Genomic DNA, 17170 nt, shown 5'->3' on the forward strand with positions numbered 1-17170 from the left:
CAAGAGCACCAGTTCCCTGCTGACTGCCTCATCCCCAGCACTCAGGGCCAGGCTGACCTGGGGAGGCCCAAGGCAGCTCCACCCTTGCAGAGATACAAGCTGTCCTAGCTCTGATCTGAACCATGTCCTGCCTCCTGGCCCAGCCCCAAGACCTTAACGGGGTTCCTTTACCCCCGCATTACAGTTCAAGACCCTCCGCTATCAGACCAAGCGTGTCCTTATTGACCTCGAAGGAACCTAGAAGGATCTGAGCCCTCCCTCTGAGCCCAGCCCCGCTTGGCACCTCCTCTCCTTGGCCCTCGCACCAATCAGCTGGGACAAGATACCCAAAGCCCCTTCCATCACCCTCCCAGAGAGGAGGATCAACCCTGCCCTCTACCACCCCAAAGCCTTCACCCCTCTCTCTCCCAAGGCTGCAAATCAGTTCCACATTTGGGATCTGGCAGGCATTATCTGCTCAGAACTTTCTCCTCCCAGTTAGCTCAGGCTTCCATCTCCCCACCATCGGTCATGGTCAGCCCATGGGGTGTGTGGAAGGGGAAGGGCTTTTTTTTTTTTTTAATTTTTTGGCCTTTGGCGACCCCTTCAGAGGCCTGAGAGGGAGCTGGACTGAGGCAAGGTACCAGAGGGACAGTGGACGCGAGGCTCCCCCAGGGAGAGATGAAAGAGGAAGGGCAGGGGGTGGGCAGAGACAGAGCTTGAGCAAGCAGATGAGGGGCTGAGGGGCTGGGGGTGGTGAGGGAAGGACCGAGGTAGTTCCCAGCTCAGCACATTCCTGAGACATCTGGACGTGCTGGAAGGGCCCCAGCTGGCCTGATGGCTGTGGCTCCAGCTTCTCCACTCTGTGATGTCAGGACCCAGCGTTTCCCCCTCCTCTCAGAGTCCCACTGGCCTAGGGTCCACGGGTGCTGGACCTCTCACTCCCAGGGAGCAAGAAAGAAACCCTTGGGGCAGTGGAGGTAATGCCTGAGTCAGAGGAGGGCCTGGCCTGATGCGGGAGGCAGACATGAAAGACCCAGGGGTTTGCCCAAATGACTGACTCAAGGAGATTCCTCCTCTGGGCTGATGATGCCTGCCCCCTCCCTTCTCCTTGGAGGGGAGATGGAGACAGAACAGAGACTCTGGGAGCGGCTGCGTACCTTGGGCGATGTGGTCCTGGCAAGTCCACTCTCTTTCTTGACTTTCCATTTCCCTCTCCTTAATAATAATAATAACTAGATTTGAAGGGAGCCTTCTATGTATCCTGCATTGCACAAAGCAGTTGACAAATGTGACCTCATTTGACCCTCACAGCAACCTCACAGGTGCTGGGGTAGGTATAAATACTCCTAGTTTATAGCTGAGGCAGAGGCTCAAAAAGGTTAAGTAACTTGCCCAAGGCTACACCTCAGGCAGCAGAGCTGGGGTTAGAACAGGATCTGTCTGCTCCTAACCATTAAACTCCACCGCCTCCACAAGGAAAAGGGGATGGACGTGATGATGCCAGAATTCCTTTCAACTCTGAAGATTGTAATGATTTCTTTTGGCTCTCGTGAAGCTCTTTGAGAAGGGCAGGGGCAGGCATTAGTCATACACTGGGTGGGGGAAGGAGGGCAGAGGCCGCTGGCTTTGAAGCATCAGATGGGTCAGGCATCTTTGGAGGTTCCTCCTGCAGAGAAGTCCAACCCCCTTGGAGTCACAGCCCAATCCCCAGCTGAGCCCAGGGGTCCCACACCTTCCCTGAAGGAAGGGAGTAAATAAGGAGAGAGAGAATGCAACTTCTTCCAAAAATAAAACCTGAGGACAACTCAGACAGGCCGGGACCGCTGAGGAAGCCAGAGGCCAAACGCTGAGTGCACAGAGGAGAGGGGAGGCCAAGGGAATTCCAGCCAGAGCCCGGTGGCAGGCTCCAGCCCAAAAGGGCCTTCCAGCTGGCCAGGGGCCGGGAGAGCAGCCCAGCCGGCTGGCCGCTGGGCTCCATTTATACTCTTGGGCCTGGCCTAAGTCTGGGGACAGTGCCTCCAGTGCTGAGTCGGGGGCTGTGTTCCCCGGGGACCTGGTCTGGCTGGGGCTTAAGAGAGCAAAGCCTTGGGAAGGAACAACCCGGAGAATGGGTACAATGGGCCCCACTAGGGAGGAGTTGAGGGAAGGCATCCAGACACATGGAAACTCTGCCTGGAGCAGGAGCAAGCTGGCATCAGAGCGGAATTCAGGGCAGTTCATTCCTGGAGGCTCAGCTGCAGAAAAAAAGGCCTCCGTCCCTTTGCTCCCTGGCTCTTTCCTTCATTCACCCACTTGCTCAGTCACTCAGCAAACAGCTGAACACCTGTGACGTGCTGGGACCGGTGCTGGACTTTGGAGACACAGATGAGGACTGGACACAGCAAGACCCAGATGTGACACGGCTGGGTCATTTCAAGCGACACTGAGAATCTTCTCAACTATCCTAAGAGCCAAACGGAGTCATTAGTGGACAGTGAGCAGGGAAGTCACATCATCATATTTATGTTAGAAGATCCCTCTTGACGCAAGGTGGAGACTGTTCGAGACAGAGGAGAGTTCAAGCCTTGGACCTACCTTCAGAAATGGGTGGTCACACTGCTAGTCAGGAAGCCTTCTGTGAACAGGAACTGGGCTTAGTTCATCTCTGTGTCCACAGGCGCACAGTAGGTCCTCAGTAAACCCTGAACAAATGCATAAATGATGAATAAGTGGCAGGCGGGAACACTCACCACTACACTAACGAAGATAAATGATGACTAGGTGGACGGGATTAGACGCCCTGACTCTCCCGCAGTCCCCAGTGCCAGTCCTGGCACTTGGTCTCCAGTGTCCTGAGCTGTCCCGCAGGGATCCTCTGGCCACTGCCTATGGACCAACATCTCCAGCAGCCAGACCATGGGCTGCTGTGCCCTCACTAGTGCCAGTCACAGCTAATCCCAGCCCTGGGCGGCGGCACTAACTGCCATCGCTTCCTCCTGCCCAGACAGTACCTGGCACCCGCCCCAGGGTTGGGCCACAGCACATGGGCTGCCTGGTTAGAAGATGCCAGGGGCTGGCTGGGAACCTGCAGGCCAGCTCCCCACTTTCCTGAGGGCCCCGTGGCCTGGCCAGGGATGGGCTCACAAAGTCAGGAGAGGGAGTTGGAGAGCCTAACAGTACAAGGGGGAGCTGGAGAGACTGTGGCCCCTTCTCTGCACAGCGGCAGCCTGTGGTGGGTACCAGTTGCCCTTCCCTCTCCCCTCTTCCTTTCTCTAGCACACAGGCACAGAAAAGCTCGTTCCTCATGCGGCGCCCTCTCCCAGTCCCAGGCCTCATTGTCCCAGCCCCAGGCCAGCCCAGGAATCCCAAGGCTCCTTCACTGGGGTGGGTCACATGACTCAGGCGTGTGGCTTGGCACAGTCGGCATTCGGTTCTGTGGTGGTGTGAGACATTGTATGTGTTCCTGTAAGAATGTGCATGAGCACGTCTGTGACCGTGACTGTCTGGGGTGACCACACGTGTGAGTGTGTGCGCACATGGGAGTCTGTGTCTGTTTGATCACATATGAGGAGTGCGTTCTTGTTAGTTCTGTCTTAGTGGCTGCCGGTGACAGCCTGTGTGAGCCCAGAGAGGGTATGTGTATTGATCCAACAGCACCCGTGCCGGGCTCTATAGGTAACAGTCTGAATGTGTCTATGGGTAGGGATCTCGGGCTGCGTGGTGTCAGGGGGGTGGGGTTTCCCTGTGTAAGAAGGAACCTCACAGCCCACATCTGCGTAGCATGTGCACACGCGCACACGTATGGGCACACACACACACAGGGAAACATTTCTGCTTATTTGGACTTGGGCTCTGCGGTGAAGAGTTCGTTCGGTAGGGGGAAAATATGAAACCTCAGCAGCTGCCTTCCCGGGGCCTGTGGGGAATGGGGGATGAGAGTGAGGTTGGAGCTTGGAACAATGTGCTTCCCTTCACCCCCCATGCCCTGCCAGGAAGGCTCAGGGAGGGGCTGGCTCCAAGGATGAGGAAAACTGGCTCCATCCCTTCATAGTCCCCAGAGAGGCCAGGGCAGAGGAAAAGAGCCCACTTTCTGAGGACTACTGCACTTCACCTGCGCCTGCCATCCCTGCCTTAACAGGAACTCAGACAGGGGAAGCGGGCCTGGACAGAAGACGCCGCCTGCGCCTGCCCGAATCTCAGAGCACAGCTGGATCTTGAACTGGGGTCTCCTGGGTCTGAGTCCAGGACAGCCTTCCAGTCTAGCTCTGGGAGGACGCCTGGATCTCACCTGCAACCCCCTCCCCGCAAATGACTGGATGAATGTGTTAGCCGCTCGGTGGTGTCTGACTCATGGCGACCCCATGGACTGTAGCCCACCAGGCTCCTCTGTCCATGGAATTCCCCAGACAAGAATATTGGAGTGGGTTGCCATTTCCTCCTCCAAGGGATCTTCACGAATCAGGGATCGAACCGGAGTCTCTTGCCCAGCAAGCAGACTGGTTACTGTCTGAGCCGTCAGGGAAGTCAAATGACTGGAGTGTGATGCTTAAAGGCTGGGAGGGCCTGACAACTGTGTACCCAGGGGCCCACCTCCCTTCCCCAAGCCCCTCCCTGTTCTCTCTTGACCCTACCCTCACCCCACCCCCATACAGGGCACAACAGTGACTCAGACTGGTGGCCCCTCAGCTTGAAATGGGGGCAATTTTCTAGTGACCACGAGGCAAGTAACCGTCCGGGAATGTATGAGGGGGGTAGCCTGCGGGGGAGGGGAAGGGCTCTCCTCCCCCCGTCTCTCAGCAGAGCTCACTCTCTCGGAAGGAATGTCCGGGCTCGGCATTCCCCCCCCCCCCCCCCCACCAATCCTTATCCCACGGCTCAGCCTGGACCCACTCCGGTCTCCTCCCTCTTTTCCTCAAACAGACTGCATCAGCCTGGACCGGGGGAGGGGCAGAAGACCGTGATGGGGGCGCAGCCACGCCGACGTTCTAGGGGGCTTGAGAGAAGGGGGCGCTCTGAGGCTGCGGCAGCTTGGGGGGGTCTCCTTTCCCATACACATCCTCAGCGGACAGTCGTGTCCCCAGAGCTTTCCCCTCGCTCTGCATCGACTCTCTGGAAGGAATTCGAGCTGGGGAACCGAGAGGAACCTCAGACGGAGCTATTACCGCCCCAGGAGTGTCTCACTTCCCACCTCTCCCAGGGAAAGAGACCCCGCTCCCCATCAGTGAGCCCCAAGCTAGGATGACTCCAGGAGAGAAAGAAGGAGCTGGAAGACCCGCAAAGGATGTTAAGAGTTGGGATCCAGCCTCCCTTTTTCGAGCTGGAGATGTCCGAGGAGACCCCCTCGGTCTTCACTTCCCCGTGCGGGGCTGAGGCCAGGCCAACTGATAAGGGACTCGGGGCACCGTAGGACTGCCAGGCCCATGGGCAAGCTCAGATGGGCCGTCTCTGCCTCTGCCCCAGGTGCAGGCAGGGACGCAAGACCAGACCCCGGCCGTACACTCGGCCCTTATCATCCCCGCGCGGTCCGCGGAGGCCGAGGAACCTCCCTGCCAAGGGCCATGCCCTCCTCCCACCTCCTCGCCGCCGCTTTTGCTGCAGGCCTGCGCAGCCTCCTCCCATTGGCCCAGACCTCCGCAGATCCGACCAATGAGCAGGCTGGATTCCGGCACAGGGCGGCCCCCCCGCGCACCGGCGTTAACTTCCCTTGGGCCAGCGCTGGGCAGGCAGGACCCGGTCCTTCTTTAATCCTAAAGGGCCGGGTGCTGAGACCCGGTTTCCGGAGGAGATGCTGCCTACGGGGAGGGGTGTGCGGGACCTCGAGCCCCGAAAGCTCGGGACCTCTCCTGCAGGAGAGTGGAACCGGCGCCTGCTGCGCGTGGCCGCCGAGAGGGAGCTTATGTTGGCAAGACTCTTGGAAAAAGTCTTTTAACAAGGAGGGAAACAAATCATAATATTTCCTTCTCTGGCTTCCCACCCTGGTTGCTTGGAAAGGCACCCCCATAAGAACGCTCATCCCCGGTAGAACTGGGTACCCCTCAGAACAGTAGGTAGGATCCTGCCTCCCACACCTGTCGTGTCCATCAGGTAGTCTGAAACCTGAGCTTTGTGTGTGTGGACTGGAGGACGAGCTGGTTGTAGTTTTGGCGGGGTAGGGAGGCGGGACAAGGAGTCTTGCTGGAGCTTAGGAGGCCTGAGATCTCCAGAGGGGGCCATCCAGGGGTGGGGGTTGGGAAAGTGGTTACAGAGGAAGAGGAGAGGTCAAGAAGAAGTTGCTCCGCGATTCCTGTGCAGCCCCAGAGCTGTTGAGAACCCCTCCCTCAACATCACCGCCTCACTATGTGAGGTCCCTCTCTGGACCTCAGCTTCCTCATTAGCAAGTGGGAGAGGGGGCATGGACCATGGGTTTTCTCAGGTCCCTTCTGCCTCTAAATTGATGGTATAAACCATAACTGGCTGAGAGGCCAGCCATCAGATAGAAACAGGACTAGGAAAAATCTCTCTAAAGGGAGGCATTCTGGCATCCTCCCGAGAGCAGAAGGTGGGCCTGGGGGTGATGGGACATGCCCACCGTCGCCACCGGAGGTCCACCCAGCACACAGGGAAGTCCTGAGCAAGGAAGCCCTGGTTCTCTGAGTGTCCCCTGCCCCCTCCACTGCCTGACCCTTGGCCGCCCTCCCCTTCCACTTGGCTCCCACCCTCTGGAAGCTCTGTCCGGCTGGGCCTCGGCTGCTGTCTCCAGCAGGTGGGGTGGGGGCCACTCACAAAGTGGGGCCAACTGAGCTTCCTCAGCAGGTTCCCTATGGGAACCCCATAAGGGGTCTCTGAGAAGGACTGGCCTATCTGCATGGAGCTGAATCCTTGAGGGACCCTGGCCCAGACTGGAGGAAGCCTCTCTCCTCTCCCAGGCCCCGGAAAAGGGCTTGGCAAACCCTTATCGCCTGAGACGCAGCTGCTGAAGAAATACCTTAGCAGCTGACTCACTGGGCTCCTCGCAGCCCTCTCCCACTGGGTCCCACACCAGGCCTTTGAGAGACCCCGAGAGAAAGAGAAGGAAAGAAAGAGAGGGCGCCCCCTGCTGGGCTGGCCCAGACCCCGCCGGAGGTGCGGCCAGCACAGTCCAGCCTGTGACTGACTGCCTAGTTGGGGGGGGGCGTTGCAACTTCCTTGTCTCTTTGGGTAGCTGTGAGGATTAAATAAGACGGTGCCTATGAAAGCACTTTGGAAAGTTAACATCGCAAGACAAATGTAGGCTAGTGATGATAAGTTCTGATAAGCTGGGAGAGGTGAGAGTGCTTAAGTCAATGGGTTTCTGAACTCTTTTTATCCCGGATTCTCTGATTTGTGGTGGGAGGACCAAACCACCTCCCTGCATTGGCTCCAGGCTCAGTTCACCTCAGGCCCAGGGTTAGGCTTTTCATAAAACAGCAGTTATTGAGCACCCACTGCATACTAGGCCCTGTCCTCAGTGTTATAGGTGTCTACTGCACAGATGTATTTGTATGTTATTTGGATACATGTGTTTCATATATTTCCTCACTTTATCCTCATAATCCTATGAGGGCAGCATTAAGCACCTAATGCATATTTGATCCTCAGAACAACACTATGAGGTTGGAACTATTATTTTCCCCATTACAGATGAGGAAACTGAGGCCTAGAAAAGTGAGTTAACTTAGCAAGCAGTGAGGTAAGAGTCAAAAGTCTTGACCCCCTGAATCTTATTCTCATACCAAGGGCTTTTCTGCTCACCCCTTCCAGACTAGGACAAGCGCCAATTATTCCAGGCCGGAAAGCCAATGACTCCAGAAGTCAGTTCTTACCCATTCACCAGCTGGGATCCCCAGGGTCAGAAGCAAAACCCCAGCAAATTCATTCAGTCAGTGAAAAACAAATGAACAGGAGGCTTCCCTGTGGTTAATTAAGACTCTATGCTGCCACTGCAGGTGGGGGGAGGGGGGTGGGTTCGATCCCTGACTGGGGAACTAAGATCCCACGTGCAGCCCAGAGCAGCCAAAAAAAAAGAACACTAACATGTCCTTACGTATTTATAATTCTTTAGAGAGAAAAAACAAGAACCTCCTATGTACCAGCTGCTGCTGGATACTTTATTAATAAGAGGTTTGTTGAGTAATTACTATGTACCAGGAACTATTCTAAGTGCTTTACATATATTAACTTGTTTAATCCTCACAGTAACCCTAGCAGATAAGAACTATTGTCACCCCCACTGTACAAAAGAGGAAATGAAGCATAGAAACATTGATCAACTTTCCTAGGATCATGGAGACCAATATTTTTCAGACTATTTTGTTTCTGAGAAATATATTTCACATCCTTCGAGAAGGTGATGGCACCCCACTCCAGTACTCTTACCTGGAGAGTCCCATGGACAGAGGAGCCTGGTGGGCTGCAGTCCATGGGGTCTCTAGGAGTCGGACACGACTGAGCGACTTCCCTTTCACTTTTCACTTTCATGCATTGGAGAAGGAAATGGCAACCCACTCCAGTGTTCTTGCCTGGAGAATCCCAGTGATGGGGGAGCCTGGTGGGCTGCCATCTATGGGGTCACACAGAGTTGTACACGACTGAAGTGACTTAGCAGCAGCAGCATGATCATACACACACCCATAACTGAGATAAAAATTTACCACGTATTTAATTTCCCTATGCACAGCACGCCCTGATATTTTTCTAATCTATTTTGTTCTGTTTTCTTTTTCCTTAAATTCTGGTCATGACCTGCTTCACAACCCACTACTGAGTCACCCCCTGCAGTCTGAACAGTACTGAGTCATAGCAAGGAGCGTCAGGGCCAGGATTCAAACCAAGTGATATGGCCCTGGGGCCTGATATCTTGGCAGAAAGAATGTCTGGGAAAATGGAAACACTGGAGGCATGAGGACAAGTGAAGACCCTGCCAATGAGGGGAGCAGCGGTTCAGTCACTCAGTCGTGTCCGACTCTTTGTGATCCCAAGGACTGCAGCTCACGAGGCTCCTCTGTCCTCCACTCTCTCCCGGAGTTTGCTCAAACTCATATCCATTGAGGGGAGCAGAGTCCTTGATAATCTCCCCACTTTGCATTCCAGCAAAAGAGAATAGAATACAAAAGTCGCTGATATCGCCTTCGGAATGCAAACTTGCTGGGGGAGGTGGAGTTATTCTTCAGTACTTAGTTCCTTAGTCCTCTTGTGATGGAAGTAGGGTGGACTGAGAAGCAGGCTTGGGCAATCTAAGCGATTTGACCAAGGTCACAGAGCCAGAATTATAGCCGCGTGTCCTATCGCTTGGGTTCTTTCACACCATCCAGGGCACAGCCTTGAGGATGCCACCGGAGAGGTTGGGGATGTCAGTGGAGGTGGTGGTGACGGTAACGTGCTGATGGGGTGACAGTAGAGATAGGAAGGATGATGGGGGACTTACCTGGTAGTCCAGCGGCTAAGATTACCCCGAGCTCCTGATGCAGGGGGCCGGGTTCGATTCCCGGTCAGGGAATTAGATCCCTCATGCTGCAACTGTGGGATCCTGGCCACGTGGGTTCATGTCCCAATCTGAGGTACATGCTTTCAGTGGGAAGAGTGATGGGGAGGTTGCAGGTGTCAACTAAAAAAGATGCACAACAGGAGAGTTGGGAGTTAAGTTTTATATGGGGGCAAAATGAGGACTGTAGCCCAGGAGACAGCACCTCAGACAGTTTTGAGAAACTGCTCCAAAGAGGTTGTGGGGAAAGATCAATGCATATGATTCTGGTGAAGGGGGCATTCCATGCAATCCAGCACTTAACTTTCAAAAGGTGTTCTGCTAGTCACGAGGAGCTGATGTCACTAATGAAGAGATTTAGTGCCTGTCTAGATAGGAGGAGATGCAAGGACTGGGATCATGAAATCAGTTGCTGAAAATATCTAACTCTCTAAAGATCTGTGTCACTCATTTTTCTGGAGCATTGAGTGCCTGACTCTCCTCCCTGAACTCCCCTCAGGGCGTGTCAAAGGTCAACAGCTGCAGTAGCACAGCGTTCTGTCTCCACAGATGGCGGGTTAGTCGCTCAGTCACGTCCAACTCCTGGTGACCCTATGGACTGCAGCCCGCCAGGCTCCTCTGCCCATGGGATTTTCCAAGCGAGAATCCTGGAGTGGGTGGACAGATGCCAAATAGCCTTGGCAGGCGCCCTTTTGTCGTTGACACAGGGACCATGGTGGATAAGCTAACCCCCTCCTCCCCCCTTCCTCCCCTAGCACTTCCCCGAGCACCTGGACCACTTTGCAGAGAACATGGAGGACTTCTCCAACGACCTGTTCAGCAGTTTCTTTGATGACCCTGTGCTGGACGAGAAGAGCCCTCTCCTGGACATGGAACTGGACTCCCCCACGCCGGGCATCCAGGCCGAGCACAGCTACTCCCTAAGCGGTGACTCGGCGCCTCAGAGCCCTGTCGTGCCCATCAAGATGGAAGACACCACCCAAGGTAAGAAGGGGTGGCAGGGCCCAGGACCCCAGACCCAGAGAAGCCACTCACAGCCCCCTCTCAAGGGAGACCATCCTCCGTGTTTCGGCTCTTCCTCAAGTCCAGCCCAGAAGGGCGCTTGTCAAGAGGCTCTTCCACTGACTTGATGTGCAAAGGGGGAGGTCCCAGACCAGCAGCATCACCTAGGAACTCGTTGGAAAGTCAGGTTCTCAGGTCCCACCCAAACCTGCCAGATCAGAAACCCTGTGGGGAGGGTCCAGCCTTCCAGGTGACACCGACTGATGCTTAGGTCCGAGAACCAGTCTTAGATGAAACAACTGAGGGGCTGGGGTGGGGAGGATTAAACAGTAAGTGTGGACAAGTTACAAGACTCTACAACTTTACCACCTCCTCCCACTGTGAGGTCCTCTGAGAGAGCCGCCCACACCCTACCTACTTCTCCTCCCAAAGGCCGGGTTCCCTAAAGCTGTCCTCTGCCCTCCTCTTCCCCTGTTATGCAAAGGACCCTTTGAGTCTTTCCTCTCAGGCGATCTACATTCGAGAACGCCAGCCTGCGCCCTCCCTAGAAATGGTCTGTTTGGGTGTTCCCTCAGATACGGGTGGTTCCGGCTCCGTCCTGCTAGGCTGGGTGATCCTGGACTCAGCCTTTCTAAGCCTCAGTTTCTTCATCTCAAACAGGAATAACAGTAAACGTTTCGATGGCACTGTCCCGTCTACAAAGTGCCTTCCTGTTAATTATCTCGTTTATTTCTCACAACTCACAGGTGAGGTCAGAGTCACTTTAATCATACTCCCCATTTGTCTGGTAAGGAAAATGAGACTTCAGGAAAGCTGAGCTGTTTTGGTCACACACATAGTAAAATGAAGAGCAGGGACCTGGGAGCAAGCAGGCCCCCTGGTTCTAAACCTCATACCCTTGCCACCACCACAGTTGCCAGCCTTAAGGGGCAGGAAGGGGTACTGGCTTTGGTGTGCATCCTGGTGCCTCTACCAGCTGCTGTGGGACCTTGAAACAAGTTGCTTAACTTCTCTGAATCTCAATTTTCAAATGAAGACATAAATAGCTTGAGAATTCTGGCTCATATATATGAAAGTGAAAGTGATGGTCACTCAGCCATGTTCCAGACTTTGCGGACTACAGCCCGCCAGGCTCTTCTGTCATGGAATTCTCCAGGCAAGAATACTGGAGTGGGTTGCCATTCCCTTCTCCTGGAGATCCTCTGGACCCAGATATCGAACCCAGGTCTCCCGCGCTACAGGTGAATTCTTTACTGTCTGAGCCACTAGGGAAATCCCTATATAAATATATTTATGTGTGTGTATCTGTATATATATTTGTTGACATTCAGTCGCTAAGTGTATCTGACTCTTTGCAACCCCATAGACTGCAGCACACCAGGCTTCCCTGTCCTCCACTATCTCCGTATATATAATTTGTGGCTATTTCATTGTGTATATAAAGTCCTATTAAGAAGATAGTGGCTAGAACCATGAACAGGGTTCCCTTCCCTTCAGAGGACAATGGTCTTGAGTGGAGTTTTTAAATTTTCTCATCTATTAAGTTGACAGAATAGCAATGCTGGCCCCCAGAGTTGATGGTAGCAATACACAAATTCAAGAGCTTAGAATTGGTCCCAGTGCATGATGTGTGAGCTGCTTCTGAGGGTCTTTGAGATTCCCCAAGGGCAGAGACAGGCCCTTATACCCCGCCCCATTCCCCACCTCACCTCCCCGCTTGAGGGCAGGGACACCTGCTGGGGCTTTAAGAGGCTCCAGGGCTTGTGGCTGTGGAGGTCCCAGCATTTTCCCTACATGCCCTGACCTCTGCCCTGCCGTCTGGAGGTCACCTCAATAGGGTGGCGGACCCCAGCCTCGGGAAGGGCAGCGTGGGGTGGACCGCCTCCCATCCCGGCAATTCCTCACCACCCCAAGTCTATTTTTAGAGCAATTTGTCTGTGGGTCCTTTGCAGGGGGCAGCTTCCCGGAGTCCGGCAGGCTGACTCTGTAATTTGGGAAGATTGTGGGTGTTCCTGGAGCCCAGGGGCGGGGGCCCTCAGGCTCCCTGCAGGGTGGGGCCTGACCTCAGAGGTGGGATAAGGTGGCTGCTGACCCCTCTCCCCACCCATAATGGGCCTCAGAGTCTCCAGTCCCTCTAGCCCCTCCGTGCTGGCTCCTCAGACCTCAGCCTCACCCGAGCCAGGTGCTGGGGCCACTAGCAGCAGAGCTGACTTGGAGAGGAGGACTGTAGGCACCCGTCAGGAAAGAGGGTGATGCCCGGCAGCCCTGTGGCCCAGATGAGGCCAGGAGGCCCACGAGGTGGGCAGGAGGTGGATGCTGCCCTGGGAAACCTGGGCATCACTCATCCTCCCATCCAGGCACCAGAGGGCCCCATGGAGTCTTCCTTCTTATCTTGTCTCCAGTATATTCTTCTCCACCCCTGCTGCCGCTGGCTTAGCACGTGCCTCATTTCCTCTCTCCGGAAACAGCCTCCTGAGGGTCTCACCACCTCTATCTCGCCTGCAGTCAGTCCAGTCTGCACACAGAGGCAGAGTGATCTTTTTGAACCTTATAAACCCGAGTGTGCTTAAAACCCTTCAGCGTCTCCTCGTTACCTTTAGGACAAAGTTACAGCTCTGAGTCCAGCCTTCAAGGCCAACCCATCCCTGCTGGCCTGACTCCATCTTCCCCCTTCCTTTAACTGCGCTAAACTGCTCGTGACTCTCCAAACCCCCAGCACCTAGCATGGCACTCATTAGATGTTTGCTGAATAAATGTAATCGTATTCACAATAGCTGCCATTTGTTGAACATTTACTTTGTGACCAGTATTTTTACAGGTGAGGAAGCTAAGGCTCAGAGAGGTTAAGCAACCTGCTTAAGGTCACACAGCCAGGCGGGAGGGGTCTGTTGTCCAAGCCCACTCTGTAAACTGCTGAATGAAGAAGATGCCTCCATCTGTTCTGGGCCCAGCCCAGTCTGCCCAGTCTGCCCCCCCATGCCCTTCCCTGCCTGCCTCCCGGTGTACCCTAACATCCCTCCACAGCCCTGTCCAGCAAGGGGCCAGGAGGGGGCCGAGCCCTCTGCTCTGGGAGTCCCCTGAGCCTGGGCCCTGCCCCCTTCCCTAGATGTGGAACATGGAGCGTGGGTGCTGGGGCACAAACTGTGCTCGGTCATGGTGAAGCAGGAGCAGAGCCCGGAGCTGCCCGTGGACCCTCTGGCCACCTCCTCGGCTATGGCCGCCGCCGCCATGGCTACCACCCCGCTGCTGGGCCTCAGCCCCATGACCAGGCTGCCTGTCGCCCACCAGGTGAGCCTGGGGCCTATTCACAGGGGCCGAGGGTGGGGGCGGGGGGGTGGATCTCTGTAGGAAGGGCCATCCAAAACCCTGGGCACCCCGGGGCTCTGAGCACGGAGCAGCGTGGCCCTTGGGAGTCTCCAGACTCTGTCTCTGCCCCCACCTTGGGCCACCCTTTCACCAATCTAGAACAGACTCAGACCACAGGGGCCCTCACTGTGTGGGGAGGAAGACAAAGGGACCCAGGCAGGGCTGGGCATCGGGGACCCCGTCCAGGGTCTCAGGGAAGGAGACAGCCCAGGACATTTAATTTTCTCAGTGTCCGGATTTTAAAAAATGAAGAAACCCCTAAATGGAAATATAAAAATTATACCCTATTTCCATTGTTTATATTCATGAAATGAATATGTTTAACCTACACTCGCAGGCCGGCCCTCCCCCCATGAATGTCTAGATACCATCGCTCAGCTATAGCACCAAAGCGGACATCTGAAGACCCTTCTGGGGCCGTAAGGCCCAGACTCCGGGCGCCTGGGAGAGGCCTGCTGAGGGCCTCTTGTGCTGTGGGCACGGTGCCTTCCTTCTTTATTCCTCAGCTTCCTTCTCTGTAAAATGGGAGCGTGAACTACGGCTAAGGGGCTCCTACTCTTGCGTCTAAAACACGAGTCGCTGCCGTTGTTTAGTTGCTACGTTGTGTCTGACTCTGCGGCCCCATGGGCGGTAGCCCACCAGGCTCCTCTGTCCATGGGATTTCCTAGGCAAGAATACTGGAGCGGGTTTTTCTTTCTCCAGGGGATCTTCCCGACCCAGGGATGCGAACCCGCATCTCCCGCATTGGCAGGAGCATCCTTTACCCCTGAGTCACCAGGAAGCCCAAGGAATCCCTTGAGTCGGGGTTTGGCTGGCACTGCCCCCTGCTGGACACACGGCTCAAAACACACGTGGCCCAAGGGCTTCCCAGGTGGCAGCAGCGGTAAAGAACCTGCCTGACAGTGCCAGAGATGGAAGAGACACGGGTTTGATCCCTGAGTTGGGAAGATCCACCGGAGGAGGAAGTGGCAACTCACTCCACTTCAGCATTCTTGCCTGGAGCATCCCATGGATGGGAGAGAGCCTGGGGTCGCAAAGAGTCAGACGTGACTGAAGCGACTTAGCCCACATGCAGAGTCAAGAAAGGGCATTCCCTCTTCCTCCACCAGGGACTGGAGGGTTCAGGGCTGGCTTCAGACGGAGGGTATCTTTGGGGACCATCTCCAGGGCTGGCTCTGCAACTTCTGAGGCCTCCCCAGAGCAGGAAGGGAAGACAGGATGGCCGTGGAGTCAAGGTCATGGAAGTTAGGCGCTGGGCTCAGGGGAGCGAACTGAGAGGTTAGGCAACTTGCCCCGCGTTGCGCAGTTGGAAGAAATGGAGCTGCATTCTAGACTCAGCCACCAGACCCCAGAGCCCACCTTTTCCCCTCTAATGAGGTCTCGACCCCCCAGCGGAAAGTGAGGGAACCAGGAGTTGGGTGGCGAGAATGAGCGTGTGACCCACGGAAGTGGAGCCCCCCTACAGCGTCTCAGTCCTTTCATCTGTCACTTGAGGGCTCAGCTGGAATGTAGACAAGGAAATCTCCAAGGTCCCAGCCAGCCTCACCGTCCTATGATTCTGGCTCATCTGCTGAAATTCAGGATTCTGGGTCCCACCCACGATATCATGACCTCTCTCTGCTGGCTTCTGGACCTGGAGGGGAGAGATGGGCCTGAAATCCAGCACCCAACACTGTGTCTTCTCAAAGAGAACACCCCTTATGTGCGTGTTGACACTCCTGCATAGGAAGCCACGCATGCGATGTCCTTTCTGAAACCATGTTGGAATGGTATAAAGAAATAGCAATGTGTGTTTAGCTAAAGCATTCATCTAATTCTACCAGTCCCTTGCTTAAAACCCATTGTGTGTGTGTGCTAAGGCACTTCTGTCATGTCCGACTCGTTGCAACCCCACGGGCTGTAGCCCACCAGGCTCCTCTGTCCATGGGATTCTCCAGGCAGGAATACTGGAGTGGGTTGCCATGCCCTCCTCCAGGGGATCTTCCCGACCCAGGGTTCAAACCCACGTCTCTCATGTCTTCTGCACTGGCAACTGGTTCCTTTATTACTAGCGATACCTGGCGGAGAAGGCAATGGCACCCCACTCCAGTACTCTTGCCTGGAAAAGCCCATGGACGGAGGAGCCTGGCAGGCTGCAGTCCATGGGGTCGCAAAGAGTCGGGCATGACTGAGTGACTTCACTTTCACTTTTCACTTTCATGCGTTGGAGAAGGAAATGGCAACCTACTCCAGTACTCCTGCCTGGAGAATCCCAGGGACAGAGGAGCCTGGTGGGCTGCCGTCTATGGGGTCGCACAGAGTCGGACACGACTGAAGCGACTTCGCAGCAGCAGCAGCAGCGATACCTGGGGAGCTGCTGAAGCCTGTCAGGGGCCCTCCTTGTTTCCAGCTTCTTTCTCTGGATTCTCCTCTTCCCACCACGTCCTCTCCCCAGGTCTTCTGGCCTTTTGTCTTGCCACTGCACCTCTGACACAGCCTACACTCTGGACGCCCTCTGTGCGCGCCGTTTCCGGATCTATCCGGGCTCTGTCTGGGCGCTGTGCTTTCGCAGATGCTTTTTCCTCGACGTGGGGTGCCTTTCCCCTCGCCTATGTCCTGCCCCACCCTGTATCCGGAGTACTGCTGTTTCTACTTCAGGTCTCAGACTTCAGCTGCTCAGGGACCCTCGGAGACCTTTCTCTAATGCCTCCTTCGTCGGTGCTGTGGTTACCATTCAGGGAATCTGGCAGTGTCTCTGGCAGCGTAATCTGCCAGACATTACATTATGGGGGTCTCATGGCAACACACACACCCAGGCCTGCATGGTATTCACAGTCGGTGTAGGGTCATTGTCCTCCAAACAAGACGGCCCTGGGCTCAGAGGCCACGGGAAGCCCTTCTTCCCTGAACTCGGGAGCTAGAGGATGTTCCTGGGCCCCCACTCTCTTCCCTGAGGCCTGTCTTGCCTTCTCTAAACACAGGAACGTGCCTCTGCTTCCTCTGGGATATGCCTGGAACCCTGAGCCCAGCTACTTTCTTAATGCTGTAGGGCAGACACCCCCCGCCTCAAGGCCCAGGGAGGGAGGGAAGTTGGCGGGCCTGGTGGGGACAGGCCCCCGGAGCAGCTGTTGGAGCCCTGCCTCTTCCGCAGGCCCCAGGAGAGATGACTCAGCTGCCAGTGATCAAAGCTGAGCCCCAGGAGGTGAACCAGTTCCTCAAAGTGACACCAGGTGAGTGTGTCTGGAGGGGGGCTCTTCGTCTCCAGTCTTGGACAGACCGCATTCCTTACCCCTCAGTTCAGCCCCGTCTCCCTCAAAACGTCCCTTTTCTCCCCGTGAGTCTCTCCTCCCTTCTGTGCCCATTCTCCGGCCCTCCAGTCCCCTT

At 55.4% G+C, this 17170-nt stretch overlaps 1 protein-coding gene across 1 annotated transcript in view; it reads left to right on the forward strand.

The window, feature by feature from the left end:
• Positions 1–17170, forward strand: part of CREB3L1 (cAMP responsive element binding protein 3 like 1) — a 38029-nt gene that overhangs the window by 10937 nt on the left and 9922 nt on the right. Inside the window, exons 2-4 of the mRNA XM_027979678.3 lie at positions 10195–10423; positions 13548–13729; positions 16938–17016. Coding sequence (XP_027835479.2) covers positions 10195–10423; positions 13548–13729; positions 16938–17016 — 490 coding nt within the window. The remainder of the gene's footprint in view (positions 1–10194; positions 10424–13547; positions 13730–16937; positions 17017–17170) is intronic.

Source organism: Ovis aries, chromosome 15, assembly GCF_016772045.2.
Source record: "Ovis aries strain OAR_USU_Benz2616 breed Rambouillet chromosome 15, ARS-UI_Ramb_v3.0, whole genome shotgun sequence".
NCBI classification, from domain to species: Eukaryota; Metazoa; Chordata; class Mammalia; order Artiodactyla; family Bovidae; genus Ovis; species Ovis aries.